The 17,609-nt window shown below is 42.8% G+C and overlaps 1 protein-coding gene across 2 annotated transcripts in view; it reads left to right on the plus strand.

Annotated features, from left to right (window-relative positions):
• The window catches only part of RDM1 (RAD52 motif containing 1), a 28,488-nt gene extending 11,651 nt beyond the window's left edge, over nt 1-16,837 (plus strand). Inside the window, exons 2-7 of one of the 2 annotated variants that reach the window (XM_077460156.1) lie at nt 949-1,128; nt 3,438-3,560; nt 4,773-4,935; nt 8,790-8,888; nt 9,920-10,008; nt 16,634-16,837. In XM_077460156.1, the coding sequence (XP_077316282.1) occupies nt 949-1,128; nt 3,438-3,560; nt 4,773-4,935; nt 8,790-8,888; nt 9,920-10,008; nt 16,634-16,738 (759 nt within the window). In that variant the 3' untranslated portion in view covers nt 16,739-16,837. The remainder of the gene's footprint in view (nt 1-948; nt 1,129-3,437; nt 3,561-4,772; nt 4,936-8,789; nt 8,889-9,919; nt 10,009-16,633) is intronic. The other variant, XM_077460157.1, reaches the window with a different exon arrangement.
• Nucleotides 16,838-17,609: the final 772 nt, after the last annotated feature.

Consider the following 17,609-nt stretch of genomic DNA (forward strand, 5'->3'; position numbering starts at 1 on the left):
AGTTAGTAAAAAGCTGTAAAAACAGCTCATACTCACTGATCATCAGCCGGCTGCAGCGATCTGCTCTCCTCTCCTCAGCGACGACTTCCGTGTGAGGAGAGGAGAGCCAATTGCCTAGCAACCGGCTGTTTGTTTACATCACATGACGGCCGTGATTGGACACGGCCGTCATGTGATCAGGAGGGCCAATCATAGAGCCCTCCTGCCGATCCGAGATGCGCCGTGTCCGGGTGACACGAGCACATCGGGATCGCGCGGCTGCGCAGGCACGCCGCGCGATCCCCCTCCTTCTGAAGGACGTTCCTGAACGTCCTCTCAGAAGTAGAGAGCTCCCACCCGGCCGTATATGTACATTGGCCGGGTGGGAAGTGGTTAAAGCGGAGGTCCACCCTAAAGTGGAGCTTCCGCTCATTGGAACCCTCCCCCCCCCTCCGGCGCCACAATTGGCACCTTTCAGGGGGGAGGGGAGTGCAGGTACCTGTACAGTACAGGTATCTGCACCCACTTCCGGCATAGATATCTGCAGAAGGTACGCCCCTTTCCGCAGAATCTATGCCCCTTTCCGAAGGTCTCCCGCTGTCTGCTGGGAAACACACGGATCCCAGAGACAGCGGGGACCATCCTTATTGCGCAGCGCGACTCGCGCATGCGCAGTAGGGAACCGGGGAAATTAAGCTGCAAGGCTCCACTTCCTGATTCCCATACCCAAGATGGCGGCGGCAGCACCCGAGAGGCGATCGAGAGATCGGCTGCGGCCGCGCTGGGCGGGTAAGTGTCATTATTTTAAAAGTCAGCAGCTGCAGTATTTGTAGCTGCTGGGTTTAAAAAAAAAAAAAAAATAATAAAAACGGCGCTTTAAGTATGCCTGAAATACTGTTTGTATGTTTTCATCCTATATATTCTTGTTATGGTTGTGATGTGTTCTCACACTCATTTATTTATCCGCAGTGCTCCTTGATGAAGGTGTTTTCTCAGTTTGGGCCTCTGTACTGTTTGAAGCTTTTCCCAAACGCTGGTGTTGCCGACCCTGGTTATTATGCCGTTATTAGATATTTCTCATCACAGTGTGCCAAGAAAGCTCATGTGGCGTGTGACAGGAAGTCTTTGTTTCAGGACACTCCTCTAAAGGTAAACATTTGACAAATGTATAGAAGGTCATGGTATCAGGTTAGCACCCCACTGTAAAGAAATATGTGCTACATGTATGTGAATTTAGTTTTCTTTCATTTCAAAATATAAAAGCAGTCTGATTTGTAATTGTTTGTACCCAATTTATTTTGCTATGCTACGTTGATTTAGATTTGCCAGTTAAGATCCTTCTGATCACCCGATCATCAAATTTACACTCTAATTGCAAGATGGCTGAGTGTTTGAGTGTGAGAAGATTTATTTTTTTCGACGCAAAAGTTTGGCAAGCGTGTCAGATATCTGAAAATATACAGGTTTGAAAATGCATGTGTGTGGTTAAGTCTACTTGAAGTTCAACCTTAGGTGCGTCATACAGTTTTTTATCTTTGGTCATGGAGTTGGCTGGCTCGGGAGCCTGGAGGAACTCAGAGAAGCCACGCTGACAAGCGTGGAATGCACAGCGGAAGTGACGTCACCAGAAGGAAAGGAGGACCCAGACAATAAGGGAAACAAGGCAGGCTACACGCTCTGAGCATTCGGCTCCTTCTTTTTTTCTTTTAACCACTTCCCGACCGGCGCATGACGATGTACGTCGGCAGAATGGCACGGGCAGGCAAGTTGGTGTACAGGTACGTCCATTTGTATTTGCCGCCCTGCCATCACGTGCGTGCTGCCACCGCCGGCGCGCGTACCGGTCGGGACCCCCGTGAGTCCGGTCGCGGGTCCCGTGGACTCGATCGCCGCGGGAATACCCGCGATCGTCTCACGTGGATGCTGAACGGGGAGATGCCAATGTAAACAGCATCTCCCCGTTCTGCCTAGCAACAAGTGACCATGATTTCTGCTCCATGTGAATGGAGCAGAGATCAGTGTTCACTAACACACAGCCCAGCCCCCCACAGTTAGTAACACGCCCCTAGGACACACTTAACCCCTACACTGCCACCCCTGGTTAAATCGGTAGTAAACCCGCACATTTTTTTATTTTATTTTTTTAAACTTGCAAAGCAAAAGGCATAATGAGCTAGTATGCACCGCATACTAGCTCATTATGAAATACTTACCTTAGAACGAGGCCCCGACATCTGGCCCGATCCACGCCGAGGGAGCTGACATGCTCCCTCGGCGTTTCTTCCGGGTATCGCGGCTCCGGCGCTGTGAGTGGCCGGAGCCGCGATATCGTCACTCCCTCGCATGCGCGCGGGAGATTTCAGTCCGGCCGCTCGGCTGCTGCCGGATTTTGACGGCGAGAAACCCCTTGTGCGCATGCGCCGCTGCAGTCAGCGGCGCATACCGAGGGGAATATCTCCTAAACCGTACAGGTTTAGGAGATATTTTTTTTACCTACAGGTAAGCCTTATTATAGGCTTTCCTGTAGGTAAAAGTTAAAAATGTGGGTATACAACCACTTTAACCCCTTCACTCCCAGTGTCATTTACACAGGAATCGGTGCATTTGTATAGCACGGATTGCTGTATAAATGACAATGGTCCCAAAAATGTCCGATGTGTCCGCCGCAATGTCGCAGTCACAATAAAAATCGCTGATCGCCGCCATTACTAGTAAAACATTTTTTTTTAATAAAAAATGCCATAAAACTATCCCCTATTTGTAAACGCTATAAATTTTGTGCAAACCAATCAATAAGCACTTATTGCGATTTTTACCAAAAATATGTAGAAGAATATGTATCTGCCTAAACTGAGGGAAAAAAAATGTTTTTTTATATATTTTTGGGGGATATTTATTATAGCAAAAAGTTAAAAATAATGCGTTTTTTTTTTAAATTGGCGCTCTATTTTTGTTTATAGCGCAAAAAATAAAAACCGCAGGGGTGATCAAATGCCACCAAAAGAAAGCTCTATTTGTGGGAAAAAAAGGACGTCAATTTTGTTTGGGCACCACGTCACACGACCGCGCAATTGTCAGATAAAGCGACGCAGTGCCGAATCGCAAAAAGTGGTCTGGTCTTAAGCCACCAAAATGGTCCGGTCTGAAAGTGGTTAATGGCCATTTTATACTAATTTTTGGCTGGAATTCTGCTATTAATGGCCCTTTATATACAGGTCAACTTAATCCATTGCACCAAAAAAAAAAAATCTTAGGTCTGTAAAAACATTATAAAATGATTTATGTAGGCAAGTCTCAAGTTTACCAATGCAAGCTAACGCTGCTGAATGTATTCTGGATATGTAGGCACCTATGACCTCAGGTCACCAACGTTAAACTGTTTTTTGCATCTTGCTATGGTCTGCTGACCTCCCTGTTTTCATAGCATGCACATGAGTATGTCTTCTTCTATTTCACAGGTGCAGGTGTGCAATAGAAAGAAAAGTCTGCAGTTCAAATCACTGGAGCTTTATGGTTACAAATGCAAAGAGCTGGCTAACTATTACTTGGGGTTCAATGGTTGGAGCCAAAGAGTAATTGCAGTGAGTTACTAGCATTTTTTTACTATTGTTTTTGTAAATATACATACATTTTTAGTATTGTGACCTATACAAATTGCTAAAGCAAATAAATGTTTAATGCTACAAGAATGAATTAGCTTAACAAAAATGTATGAAAGGGGTCAGAAGGTTTTTTTATCTTAATGCATCCTATACATTAGGATAAAAAGCCGCCTGTGTGCAGCAGCCCCCCTCTGCCCCCCATCTCTGCTCAGCGATGTCCATGAGTCCCTCGGAGAGCGGGGTTTGGCAACAAAGAGGGACCTGAGAAGAGGAGGATCAGGGCTTCCCTATGCAAATCTACTGCACAGAGCAGGTATTTATAACATGTTTGTATTAAAAAAAAAAAAATCAAAATCACTTTAGGTTTAAAGTGTTACTAAAAGTTCAGATTTAAAAAAAAAAAAAAAAAAAAAAATAACAAACATGTCATACTTAACTGCTCTGTTCGATGATTTTGCACAGAGCAGCCTAGATCCTCCTCTTCTGGGGTGGCTCCCACTGGTGCTCCTGGCCCTCCCCCTGCTGAGTGCCCCCCATAGCAAGCTGCTTTCTTTAGGGGCACTAGTTTGTGCTTGCTCCAGAGCCACCTCTGTGTGTCTATGGGTACCTTCACACTAAACGCAGGTTTAAAATACCACAATTTTAAAACCGCATTTCAGTGTGAGTTCGGGGGCGATTTGAACGATGTCTGTGCGGGTTCATGCACAGATGTCTATTGAAATTGCCCCCGAAGTCACCAAAAGTAGTACAGGCACCGATAGGGACAGCGCCGTTGCCGGCAATAGGATGCGAGTTGGCATGCAATTTGACATGTCAAATCACATGTCATTTTGCGCCAATGTGAACGAGGGCTAAAAGACATACAGAGCGTGGCTAGGCCCTGCCCCCCCACTCCCTCCTCACTGACTGACAGCCCAATGGCTTCCTTTGCTGTCTCTTAGTCAGTGAGGAGGGAGACACCCGGGAGAGCCGATGCTCTTGCATACATCACTGAATCAAGATGGGGCTCAGATAAGTAATGGGGGGCTGAGGGGGAGCTGCGCACTGAAGGTTTTTTTTACCTTCATGCATAGAATGCACAGGTAAAAGGTAAAAATCCTTCAGCTTTTAGAACCACTTTAATATCTGTGATCTAAAACTTTTTAACAGTCATGTGACAAATTCAATCTTTGTTCTCTCTCTCTCTCTCAGATTCAGAATATTACTGGCCTGGATGATGATCCAGGTGAGGAAGGGAGTCCCAAGGAACAGGCAAAGTTAAGATACCTATGTGTAGTCGAGGTGATCATTCATGACCGTGAAATTCGCAGCAGGGGAGTCGGTGTCGCTGAGGAAGCTATTGAGAAGCAAAACGGTACTTGCCTGTGAATAGAGATAGAATAGAAATCTAAAGATTGGTGCTCTATATTGGTAGTTCTCAACTCCCATTTCCTGGACTGCTGATATAAATTAACCAATTGCACACAGATCACAATGTTTCAAAATACAGTTAACCTGGCTTAATACATTTTATTTATTTTCTATTTCTGTTCTGTCTAAAATACCTTAAAAAAAAATCCCTGAACCCATAAAAGTGTGACAGCTGTCACTGCTTGAAAAAGCTACCATCCTCCTCTTTCTTCACTCCATAGTTAGTTGCTGATCCAAAACAAGTTTGCAGCTACTGAGGGCAGAACTCCTGATCTACATACTTGTTTCAGGTCAGTGGCTCCATAAGTCATGAAGCAAAGAGGAGAATGATGGGTCTAGTTCTTGAATTTTTAATAAGGTCTAAAAATGAATCAAATTCAAGCGAGTAGCATTCTTTGCAAAATAAAAAAATAATAGTTTATGATACTATGTTAAAAAATAAATGTTATGTATACTATCTTATAAATAAACATATGTTGTGAAAAGAAAAAACTTTGACACTATGAGAAGTGCTCACCAATTGAATGCTGATGAGGGGGGGGTCAGCATATGGCCACAGACAGGTTCTAATTTATCCCCCCCCCCCCACATATCTTAAAGTGGATGTAAACAAGTTGATGTCATAATGTAGATTATAAGATTTCCTATCATTTGAGCCCAGTCTTGCCACAAAGAGTTAATCCAGCTCTGAGCAATCCTCTTTTATTGTTCAGTGAGATAAGTCTTGACAGAGAAAAACTTTGTCAAATCCTCCCCCTTGCTGGGAGTGACAGGTGATTTACATATCTCGTGCACTAGCCTAAGAGACATGGATTATTTTTTAATTCCCTCCCGCTCCTTTCTTCTGCTGCTCTCCAAGGATTGGCTGTTCCACACCTCAGCATGATTTGGCATGCTGAAGTCATGTGGGGACTTTTCTTGGTTTTGACTGGATGTTAGTGATCATAGCAGAAGTCCAGTGTAAGAAATGCACAGGAGAAAATGCATGTTGATAAGGGGAATGTAGAGGTGGACGGGGAGTCTACTGACATCACGACTCCACCCACTGAGCCCTGGAAAACAGACCCACCCACAAAATCTGCAGTTTTTGGGGTCTCATAGCAGACAGAGGGGAGACATTTGACAGATAAGTATACATGCAGGAGGCATGTATATCCTTCTAGATAACCAATATTGCAGTAGTTTAGAAAGGATGAGAGTGGGTTTACATCCACTTTAAGCCTAACTGTAAGCCCCTGTACACACGGTTGAGAGATTTCCACAACCAAATCCGTCGGATTTTGTCCGTCGGATCTTGTCCGAAACTGTTGCATACACACGGTCGGACTAAGTTGTCGAAAAATCCGATCATTCAGAACGTGATGATGTAATTTCGTTACGATGGGACTACGTTCAGGCTAGTAGCCAATAGCTTTGATGTAGGAATTTGATCTGAGCATGCGTGGCACTTAGTCCGATCAAAATACGCTACACATGATTGGAGTATGTCCGATCGAACCAGTTGGTCGGGAAATATTTCCAACATGTTGGAAAATTGGGTCCGACGGAATCAGTCCGATGCATACCACACACAGTCGGATTATCCGACAACACGGTCCGATAGGACACATTCTGACGGATTCTCCGACCGTGTGTACCAGGGCTTAGAGGTGTGGGCATACCATAAATACTGTTTTTTTTTTTTTTATTATTTTCATGCATTTTTCTAACTGTATTTAATTGGAAAAAATGTGTGAATCCTAGGTGAAAGTCTTGTGAAAATATTAATGGACCTCCTTATATCATACTGAAAAATCTCTTGATAGTGACAGTTGATTCCTTTTTTTTTTAATTTTTTTGTGTGTGAAATTGGAACAGTTCTTTCGCTGCATGCACAATTTATGTAATGTATATGGTCAAGTTAATAGATTAGTCAGTTATTGTAGGGACCAATAAATAAAGTGTAAACATAAATATCAGGTACTGTGGTTCTCTGGATTCCAGTTTCGTGACCCTAAGCAACCATGTTCGGCACCCCCAATGCAGAGTTACTGCAGGTCAGGTAATCCAGAAGTAGTGACCTACTTTTGCCAGCTGATTGGTAAGTTTATGCTCCTAGCCTGCCTTTCTGAAACATAACTGGTCAGTCAAAATACATTTGGAGTTTAGGTCCTCTTTACTTGGATTGGTTATTGTGATATAATGAATAGGGTACCTGTAGAGAGATTTCCAATTCACTAATCATGTAAAGACTAAGTTCACATTTTGAAAAATAAATAATAAATGCACGTTTTTTGCAGGTAAATAAAAAGTGCATTTATTTTTATTTTTTTCTGAAGACGTGCAGCACATTGCACTTTCTTTTAATTTGTTTTTATTCGATTTTTAAACTTACATAGAAAGATGTTTAACATCTATACAACAGCGACTGCAAGTTATTACAGAGTATAGTAGGACAGGTTAACAAAATGGTAGCTGCATAGGTACATCCATAATATACATCATGTTACCCTTAATGTCTTGGCACTTGTTCGTGGACGGCGCCACCACTGCGCACCCGGCACCCCCACGGTGAACTAGCTGTGCCCTGATGTCCAGCTCAGCGCCACCCTCTCCTGTCTACAAGTGGTTGAGCATGTTTCGGGTATGATAGTGCATGTATCCTTAACACATATGGGTGCCCAATAGTTCAATATTTTGTAACGTCTCCACGGGCTCCTATCTGCCATATGTCCAGCGTTGGTGCAGTGCAGCTATGCAGTTCACTGTTGTCCAACTATAGAAGAATCAGCGGTGTAGGGTACAGATGCTGGAACATGTTCCATGCTAAATACGCATGGAACATGTAACACGTTCATAAGGTGAACTTATCCTTTAATCCACAAAAATGTCAGCCTTTGCCATGTATTAGTAAGAATTGCAGTTTTTGATGCATAGCTAATATACCGTATTTGCCGGCGTATAAGACGACTGGGCGTATAAGACGACCCCCTATTTTTCAAGTGAAAACATAGGTTTTGGGCAATACTCGTGGTATAAGACTACCCCCCTTCTGAGGCAACACCATTTTAAAAAAACATTAGAACGATTAAAAAATACAAAGCAAGAATGCCAACTACTCATCCGCCATGCTGTGATATGTCATAAAGTAAATCAAACAATAATAACACAAACAGAGATCTATTGAATGCCACAACTCTGGAAAGTAGAATTTTTCACTAACCAAACCTATACTACTTTTGGGTTACATTCTATGGGAATTGTCCACCAAAATGCATTTAATAACCCCCCTGTCATATGTCCCAGATTTACCTGTCCCTCTTGGGTGCCTGAGACCTCAAAGGCAAATAGCAGGATGTATAGTAGTAGGAGATAAGTGAATGGATTTACCCAGGGAAGTATGGTGAGTGGTGTATTATTTTAATGAATACCACGCCTGCTTGGGTTGGCAGAGGCTGTAGCATCATCAGCCCTTGCCTCTCTCTCTCTCTCAAAGCCAATCCGAGTAGGCTACTCTATGTAGCCTGCTCGGATTGGCAGAGGTTGTTACTCCAATCCAAGCAGGCTCTGTATTCATGAATAGAATACATTGCTCGCCAGGATTGGCTCAACGGCATATACTGTTTGTTGCTGAAGCCACATACAGTATTAGCAGACATTTGGGGGCTGACATCCATCGGGCAGCATTGTATACCTGTATACCCGGTGTATAAGACGACCCCCAATTTTTGGGCATTTTTTTTAAGTGTAAAAGGTAGTCTTATACGCCAGCAAATACAGTATTACATTTGCTAAAATTAAGTTGTGTTTTTTTTTTAGACCCAATAGAATTTCTCTCTAAGAATGGAAAAGTTCAGAAATTTGCTGTTCAGAAGGCTCTCTCTAATGCTTTTAAGAAGATTTTATTGGTGATTTTCGGTAAGACTGGTTCATTTTACTTCTTCCTATGTGAAAGTTCCCTTCACCATTGCATTGACTTGCACCGCTGATCATTTTTTATGAAGGGTAAGTTCACCCAAAAATCTGAGACTACAGTTATGGATGGCCAGTACTGATCATCAAGCTCTTATAAATGAAAGACAAAACATTTTTATATAGATTAAAAAAAAATGTATACCTTTTTTTTCCCTTTTTTTTCCAATTTCTTTTTATTTTTATAAGTGATAAAATTCCCTCTGTTACTCAGCTGCATAAGAGCTGGGAGGGAGGAGGAGAAGCAGCAATACACTGAGCTTTCCAATGAATGGCTGTGCAGGAATGGCATGTCAGAACCAAGTGTGATCATTGGAGGATAGCACACTGCACTGAACTCCCAGCAGGGATTTTACATAAAGGAAGCAATACAAAGAGAACAGGATACTTTCTCATACAAGTACATGGTACAGCAGTCACATATCAGGAATATGAAGTGTTGCATAGTAGGCAAGGTTGAAAAAATACACCAAAATTCCATCAAGTCCATCAAGTCCAACCTATGTGTGTGATTTTATGTTAGTATTACATTGTATATGCCTGTATCTAGTGGTCATTCAGGTGCTTATCTAATAGTTTTTTTAAATCATCGATGCTCCCCGCTGATACCACCGCCTGTGGAAGAGAATTCCACATCCTTACCACTCTTACAGTAAAGAACCCTCTATGCAGTTTAAGGTTAAACCGCTATACTAATTTTAGTGAATGGCAGTGTGTCTTATTAAATTTCCTTTTGTGGAAAATGTTTTATCCCTATTGTGGGGTAACCAGTACGGTATTTGTACATTGAAATCATATCCCCTCTCAACAAACGCTTTAATGTAGCAACATAGTTAAATTTTTGGGTAGATGCTAAATCACACACGGTTACACATGGATTTCCAAAAGCTCCCTCTTTTAGACTTGTTGGTCAGTATTGCCGACTTATTCTAGGGCAGACATTTGTATCAACTCAAATCTCTGTACTTTATTTTTAGACAATGGGAAAGTTGCAGTGGAGTATGTTCCTGATGAAGATGATACTGTAGATTGTCTTACAGAAGAAGAGTTGCAGGGGCTCATTCAGGTATAACAGACAGAAATGCAATAAGTACACAGTTTTATCAAAATACATTTTGGTGGTTGTTTTTATGTTGGATCTAAAATTAGCTGTGTATGTGCTTCCTGTAAGCCTTCACTAGGCATTGCAGAAAACATTGCATACAAACTGACTTTTTCTTTTCTTACATCAGGGGACACAGAGCCATAGTAATAACTATATGGGTTATATTGGCATATCAGGTGCTGGACACTGGCACGCCCTTTAATGCGTGAACTTCCCCCATATAACCCCTCCCACTCCTGGGTGTCCTCAGTTTTTTTAGCCAGTGTTTAAGGTGTTGGGCACGAGCAAGGATGTGTTGTACTGAGCTCCACGGGCAGTAATCTTTGATGAGGGCTAGCCATCCTGACCAGATCCATTCTGATATCTTTGTAATAGGCTAAATGAATGGTACCCGGGCCTCGTAATCTGAAGAAACTAGGTTTTGCTTGCAAATGCTTCTCTTTGAGAGCTGGACCCTGGGATCCAGTACTTTTTGGTAGTGAGGCCAATAAAAGTTTACTGGCAGGGTACTGTCGCAGGTCCAGGATTGTGAGTCAACCTGAATGTTCCCCGGTTCCTGAAGGTTTCCTTTAAGGTCTCAGAGCCTACAGTGAAGGGTGAAGATTGGGTTTTTTATCTCTGAATAAACCCCGCTGCAAGGATAAGGTAAGGGAGATCTTCTCAGGAATCTTTCCTTCTATGTATTGTGTTGTCATGTCTATGTGTCACCACTGGGGGCTGTATAGAGCACTCACCGTTCTGATGCTGGAAACCGCAAAAGCTTTCACTCTCCTCTTCTTCAAGCCAGCTCAGACCCTCTGGTAAGAGAAAGGGGGGGTCTGATCTCTTCCTGGGCCCCCAGATTGGTGTTTTTTTCTTATTTGATACCAGCCAGCTGCCTTGTTGTTTTTTAAAAAAAGGAAAAAAAAATGTTTGGTGCAAACCACGGCCTCTTGCTAGAGTGGAGGATATCCCCCCCCCCGCCATGCTGCAGGACGCTTTTCCAGGGAAACTCTGCTGCTTTTATGAAAAAGGAAGTGGGGGCCCCGTATTCCGCGCGTGGGGCTACACATGAAGGAAGTGTTTTGTGCATTGTGAGAGAAGCTACTGCCTGGCGGTGGAGGGACAGAGCAGAGAGGTTGGCTGGTCAGGTTTAGTGACACAGGCATTTCCCTTTTGACAAAATTGTACTGTATAGCTAGGATTAATAGCAGTTATTGTACTGTACTATAGCCTAGCAAGTGTTACATTCTTTTGCTATAGTGCCTCTGCTTTGTGCTGTAAGCTATGAGTGGCAAAGGGACCAGGATAATGGTATACAACAAGCTAAAAACCCTTCCAAAAGAATGTATACGGCTAGTCAGATGAGCCGTCAAGGGTAGAACACTTCTGTCCCTATCTATATCATACAAATGGGTTTTTCTTCTACCATTTAAAAAAAACTAAGACTAAACATAGCAGATTCCCATCCAGTCCTCAGGGCCCTTTTGCTGAGGTGCAGGAGGCTGGGGATCAGGTAGATCTTTCCAAATATTGGAAGATACTTATCTTTCCTCTTCAGAGGATCCTAACAGGGAGGGAGTAACCGCACAAGTCAGGTGTTTGTCTACTCCCTTACTTAACCCTTTTGTTGCCTGCAGCACATGCTCTTGAGGTATCTACCTCTAATAAGGTTCGTTTGAGCCTCCCCCACCTGGGGATGTTTTTTCCTATTCATGCATAGCTTATGTATTCTGAATGGGAACATTTCTATGAAGAAATGTGGGGTTCCAGTTATTAATCCTGTAATCACCTCGGTGAACAGAGTCTCACATGTCCAGTGGATAATGCACTGATGTTAAAGGATACAGCAAGTTAAGGTTGGATTTTCCTTTTAAAGACAGGATGTCTTTTGCAGTTCTTGCTGCAATTGGAGTATCTCAGTCCATTAACCCTTTAACATCTGCTCCACTATTTTGGTGGAGCACATTTTGAGTCACGCTAATGCATTGAAAAATGTGGACTCCAATGGGTTAAGGAACAGGTTGTGCGATACCTGAAATTCTGCCTGATCAGCACCAGCCCACCATGGGCTCACTCTGTCTCACAGATGCTATGAAGGACTCGATAGTTTAAGCCTTAGGGCTTATACTTGGACTAGTGCATTCTTGCAGAGGTCCATGGCTGAAAGATTGATCAGCCGAAGCACTATGTGAAAACCCTTAGCCAGTTTGTGTCCCTTCCTGGGGTCTTTACCAGTAAAAGGAGGTTAAACATGTCTCCTTTATTTGTGCGGCCTCACCTATGCCTGGGGCATCTGCCTTTAGGCAGTCTCGATGGTCTCATTCGTCAGGTTCAGGAGAAAGTTTCCAAGGGCAGCACCAGGATCTTCAGGGGGCAGAGAGCCCATAAAGCGGAGTGCTAAAACCTTCTTATGAAGGAGCACCCCCACTCGTTTGGGTGAGGGGGAAGGTCCTGCGATTCTCAAAATTTGGCAGGAACAATGTCAAGAGCAAAGGGATTTCTGCAATTTTTTCTCTAGGTTACGACTAGAGTTCCAAGAGCCCGTATGGCTCAGTCGGCTTTTGATCTGAGGGTCCGGGATTCGGGGTCCCTGTTTGGGTGCTGCCTGTGGGGTCCTTGGGCTGCTGATGCGGCAGTCTTTATGCAAGAGTTTCCGTCTCCTCAGAGCATGTGCCTAAGGATCCAGAGAAAAAGGAGAAGTCCTTCTGGCCTCTGGATCAGCTGTTATCCCAGTCGGTGATATCAGAGATTCCCTTAGTGGAACAGGGGGTTTTGGCTCAAACCTTTTAGGGTGCCAGAGCCAAACAGAGAGGTAAGACCCATTCTAGATCTTGAAGATCTGAATCGGCACTTAAACATCCGATTCTTTCATAGTTTGATCGACTGTGTCCATCCTGCAAGGAGGGGAGTTGCATATCTCCATGTGCCAAAGTTTCCCGCTTACCAGAAATTTCTGCGGTATGAAATATAAAATCATTTTTTCAATTGTGGCCCTGCCATTCGGCTTAGCCACAGCACCACGAGTGTTCTGAAAGATTCTGGCACCTCCTTTAGCCAGGTTTAGGGCTCAAGACATAGCGGTCCTAGCCTGTTAGAAGACCTACTTTTAATAGATCATTCAGTCTCAGGTCTAAAATCAGTCTGATCTCAGCCGTAAATATCTGAAATCTCTAGGTTGGATTCTCAACCTAGGAAGATTTACCTTAAAACCATCAAGGAGATTACTGTACTCGGGGGCTGGTTATAGATATCATACAGAAGAAGGTATTCTTAAACCAGACGAGAATCAGTTCCATTGTAGAATTCAATTTATCAAAACAAAGGAAAATTCCTTCATTCGGCTGTGCAGGAGATTTTTAGGGGGCCTCCTTCAAGGCTGTTCCTTACGCGCAGTTTTACGTAAAGACTGCTTCAAGATACCATCCTGTCGGTCTGGAATAAAGAAGATTCAGGCCTTGTTTGTTTCCAATATGCTTGGCTCCCAACATAGGTCAGAGCCTAAATTGGTGGTTTTTATTCAGCAAAAGGGAAAATCTTTATTCTGGAAGGTGTTAACAGATGCCAGCCTCCTAGGCTGGGGAACAGCCCGGGAAGAGGATTCTGTCCAAGGGAGATGGTCCAGGTTAGAGGACCTTGCCTATCAACATTTTTTTGGAAGTTTCAGGCAGTACATCTGGCCTAGAATCTTGTAGGTCAGACTACAGGAATGTCCTGACAGGATTCAGTCTGACAAGGCCACGGCGTGACTTACATCGATCACCAGGAGAGACGCGAGAGGTCGTGCAGCCCAAAAAGGTGAATAATGTTCTAGCTTTGGCAGAACACAACGTTCCTTGCCTATCGTCAATTCAAATTTTTCAGGCGCACTACTTGAGACGGCAACAATTGGTTCTGGGAGAATGATCTCTTCACCCTGACATCTTCCTAGCAATATGTCAGATGGGATATTCTGGACATGGACCTATTTGCGTCCAGATTCATTAACGAGGTCGACAACTTTGTCGAACAAGGGGTCCGCTAGCAGGCGGAACAGACTCTTTAGTCTTCCCATGGGATCAGTTTTTCACTGATCTATGCATTTATTCCAGTTCTGCTACTTCCGCGCCTTCTCCGCAGGATTAGGCAGGAACAAAAGGAGGTGATTCTGGCGGCCCAGCAGGTCCCAGAAGATCTTAATTTACCGAGATCATAAAGATTACAGTAGGAGTCCTTCAGACTCTGCCATTATAGCCAGACCTTCTTGCACAAGGTCCGGTATTTTATCCTACCGTACGGGAAAAAGGTTTAACAGGTTTGACTGTTGAATCCCACTCTATAAGGATCGTGGGTGATCTCCTTTGGTAGCGTCTACTTTGTCTAATGCCAAGAAGCCGGCTTCCAGAATCACTTTCTTTAGAGTCTGGAAGGCATAGGTTTCTTGGTGTGGATCCGGGGGTTGGCACCCCAGGAAGTATGTCAATAGGCAGGATTCCTGATGTCCTGCATATAGGATTGGTCTTTTCGGCTCTGTTGAATCAGCTGTTTGAACCTTACGAGAAATTCCCTTGGTTCTTTGACAAGAAAGATAATCTTTTCTGGTTGCCATTTCTTCTGCTAGAAGATTATCGGAACTAGCGGCTCTGTCTTGTAAGAGCCATATTTCATCATGTATAGGGATGAGGTGGTTTTATGTCCTCATCCTAAATTCTTACCAAAGTTGGTAACAGGTTTTCATTTAAACCAAGATATTATTCTTCCTTCTTTCTCCCCAGAGCCTTAATCTGGGGAAAAGAAAGCACTACATTGTCTTGATGTAGTAAGAGAGATCAGAGTCAGTGTCAAGATCCACTATTTCCAAATGGATTTGTCAAGGTGATTGTTTAACCACTTCCCGACCAGCGCACGACGATGTACGTCGACAGAATGGCACGGGCAGGCATATTGGCGTACAGGTACGTCCAATATTCAATGCCGCTCTGCCATCGGGAGCGCACTGGTCGGGACCCCCGTGGGCATCCCCGCGATCGTCTCACGGAGAGGCCGAATGGAGGAAATGCTGTGTAAAAAACATTTCTCCATTCTGCCTAGCAACTAGTGACGCTGATCTCTGCTCCATATGATTGGAGCAGAGATCAGTGTTCACTAAATGAAAGCTCAACCCCCCCACAGTTAGTAACACACCCCTAGGAACACTTAACCCCTACACTGCCACCCACTGGTTAACCCTTTCACTGCCAGTGTCATTTACACAGGAATCACTGCAGTTATATAGCAGTGATTACTGTATAAATGACAATGGTCCCAAAAATGTCCGATGGGTCCCCCACAATGTCACAGTCACAATAAAAATCGCTGATCGCCGCCATTACTAGTAAAAAAAAAAATATTAAAAAATTATTAATAAAAATGCTATAAAACTATCCCTATTTTGTAAACGCTATAACTTTTGCGCAAACCAATCAATAATCGCTTATTGCGATTTTTTTTTTTACCAAAAATATGTAGAAGAATACGTATCGGCCTAAACTGAGGGAAAAAAATGTTTTTTTATATATTTTTGGGGGATATTTATTATAACAAAAAGTAAAAAATAATGTGTTTTTTTCAAAATTGTCGCTCTATTTTTGGTTATAGCGCAAAAAATAAAAAACGCAGGGGTGATCAAATACCACCAAAAGAAAGCTCTATTTGTGGGAAAAAAAGGACGTCAATTTTGTTTGGGAGCCACGTCGCACGACCGCGCAATTGTCAGTTAAAGCGACGCAGTGCCGAATCGCAAAAAGGGGTCTGGTCTGCAAGTGGTTAAGCTTCAGCTTAAAATTCTTCCTTCTCATATTAAGAGCACACTCATCCAGGGCGCTTAATGCCTCTTGCGTGATGCATCATCAGGCCTCCATGGCTCAGATCTTTAAGGCCGGGACTTGGTCTTCGGTTCATACGTTTATCAGATGTTATTAAATCGATATTAAAGGTCATGATGATATTGCCTTTGGGCACAGCTTATATTGCAGGCTGCAGTAGGAGTCCTCTGGCCTCCTGTTTTTGTTCTGTCCCCCCCCCTTCAGTTGCCATTGCTTTGCATATAGTTATTACTATGGCTGTGTGTCCCCCGATGTAAGAAAAGAAAATAGGATTTTTAAAACGGCTTACCTGTAAAATCCTTTTCTTTGATGTACATCAGGGGACACGGGGCCCTTCCCTTCTTCGTATACACTTATATTGCTTGGCTACAAAACTGAGGACTCCCAGTAGTGGGAGGGGTTATATGGGGGAAGTTCACGCCTAAAGGGGCATGGCAGTGTCCAGCACCTGATACGCCGATATAACCCATATAGTTATTACTATGGCTCTGTGTCCCCTGATGTACATCAAAGAAAAGGATTTTACAGGTAAGCTGTTTTAAAAAGTTACATATGCATAGATATATTTCATATGTAACCTCTCCTTGTTTTGGGGAGTGTATGTTGCTGTGTTTTATATTTTGCTCCCATTCTCCTCCCTTTTTTTATTTCACAAAAGGAAAAACAAAATAAACATGGTTAAAAAGTAAAACATGATGTGAATCATACATTTTTTCATGTGTGACATTTATTTTTTATTATAAGTGGCTATATTTCCCTAACAGGTCAATGATTTTACCTGGGCAACCCTGGACATAGGAGACGAGGATGACGAGGAGATGCTAGCAAATCTCAGTTTCTATGAAGATACCTTGGCAGATGGAGAATAAGTGGACATTTGTTTATAGGTTCATAGAATTTGGCTGATTTATGTTAAATCATTTCTGTGCTGTAAAAAACAATATTAAATTTCATGTTATTTTTCTAAATTCTGTTGTTTGACTTTATTTCCAAAAATAACAATGTAAATCAGCCACACACTGCCTCTGTTAGCAGTCTGTGTGAAAGTCTTATTGTCTATTTGCAACCCTTGTGCCTGTAATACAGGGCAGCCAACTATGATAGATTTGCAAAGTGCTGAGACATTAGAACTGGACAAAAGACAGACTTTCACTCTAAACAGATGTGCAATTAGGAAACAGTCAGTCTGGTTTAAATCGGTTGTAAACCGATGGACAATTTTTTTTTTTTTTTTAGAAGATCACGATTTTCTCATGATTCTCAGCATAACATTATCTTTCACATTATACAAAAAAAAAATGGGCAAACTTTTACTGTTTATTTTTTTTTTAAATTAATTGAAGTGTATTTTTTCCCAAAAAATAGCTCTTAAAAGACCGCTGCGCAAATAAAGTGTGACATAAAATATGGCAACGATGGCCATTTTATTCTCTAGGGTCTCTGCTAAAAAAAATAAATATATATTACATAGAGAACAACGACGGGAAATGTTCTCCAATGCAAAATGTATTTATATAAAATGCTCTTCAAGGCACAAAATTGTTACATGCTACTGTACAGTTACAATCATTCCATGCTCTTCATCAGGCTTGGTGCAATGATCTACTTTCAGCCACATACTTTAAGGCCCCTTTCACACTGGGACGGTGCCGGCTTTACCATTGTTTTAGTGGCGGTATTCGCCCGCTAGCGGGGAGGTTAAAACTTTGCCGGTGGTGTAGCTGTCCCATTCATTTCAAT

The sequence above is a fragment of the Lithobates pipiens genome, unplaced genomic scaffold, assembly GCF_037356315.1.
Source record: "Lithobates pipiens isolate NorthernLeopardFrog02 unplaced genomic scaffold, aLitPip1_a1.2 Scaffold_28, whole genome shotgun sequence".
In the NCBI taxonomy this organism is placed as follows: Eukaryota; Metazoa; Chordata; class Amphibia; order Anura; family Ranidae; genus Lithobates; species Lithobates pipiens.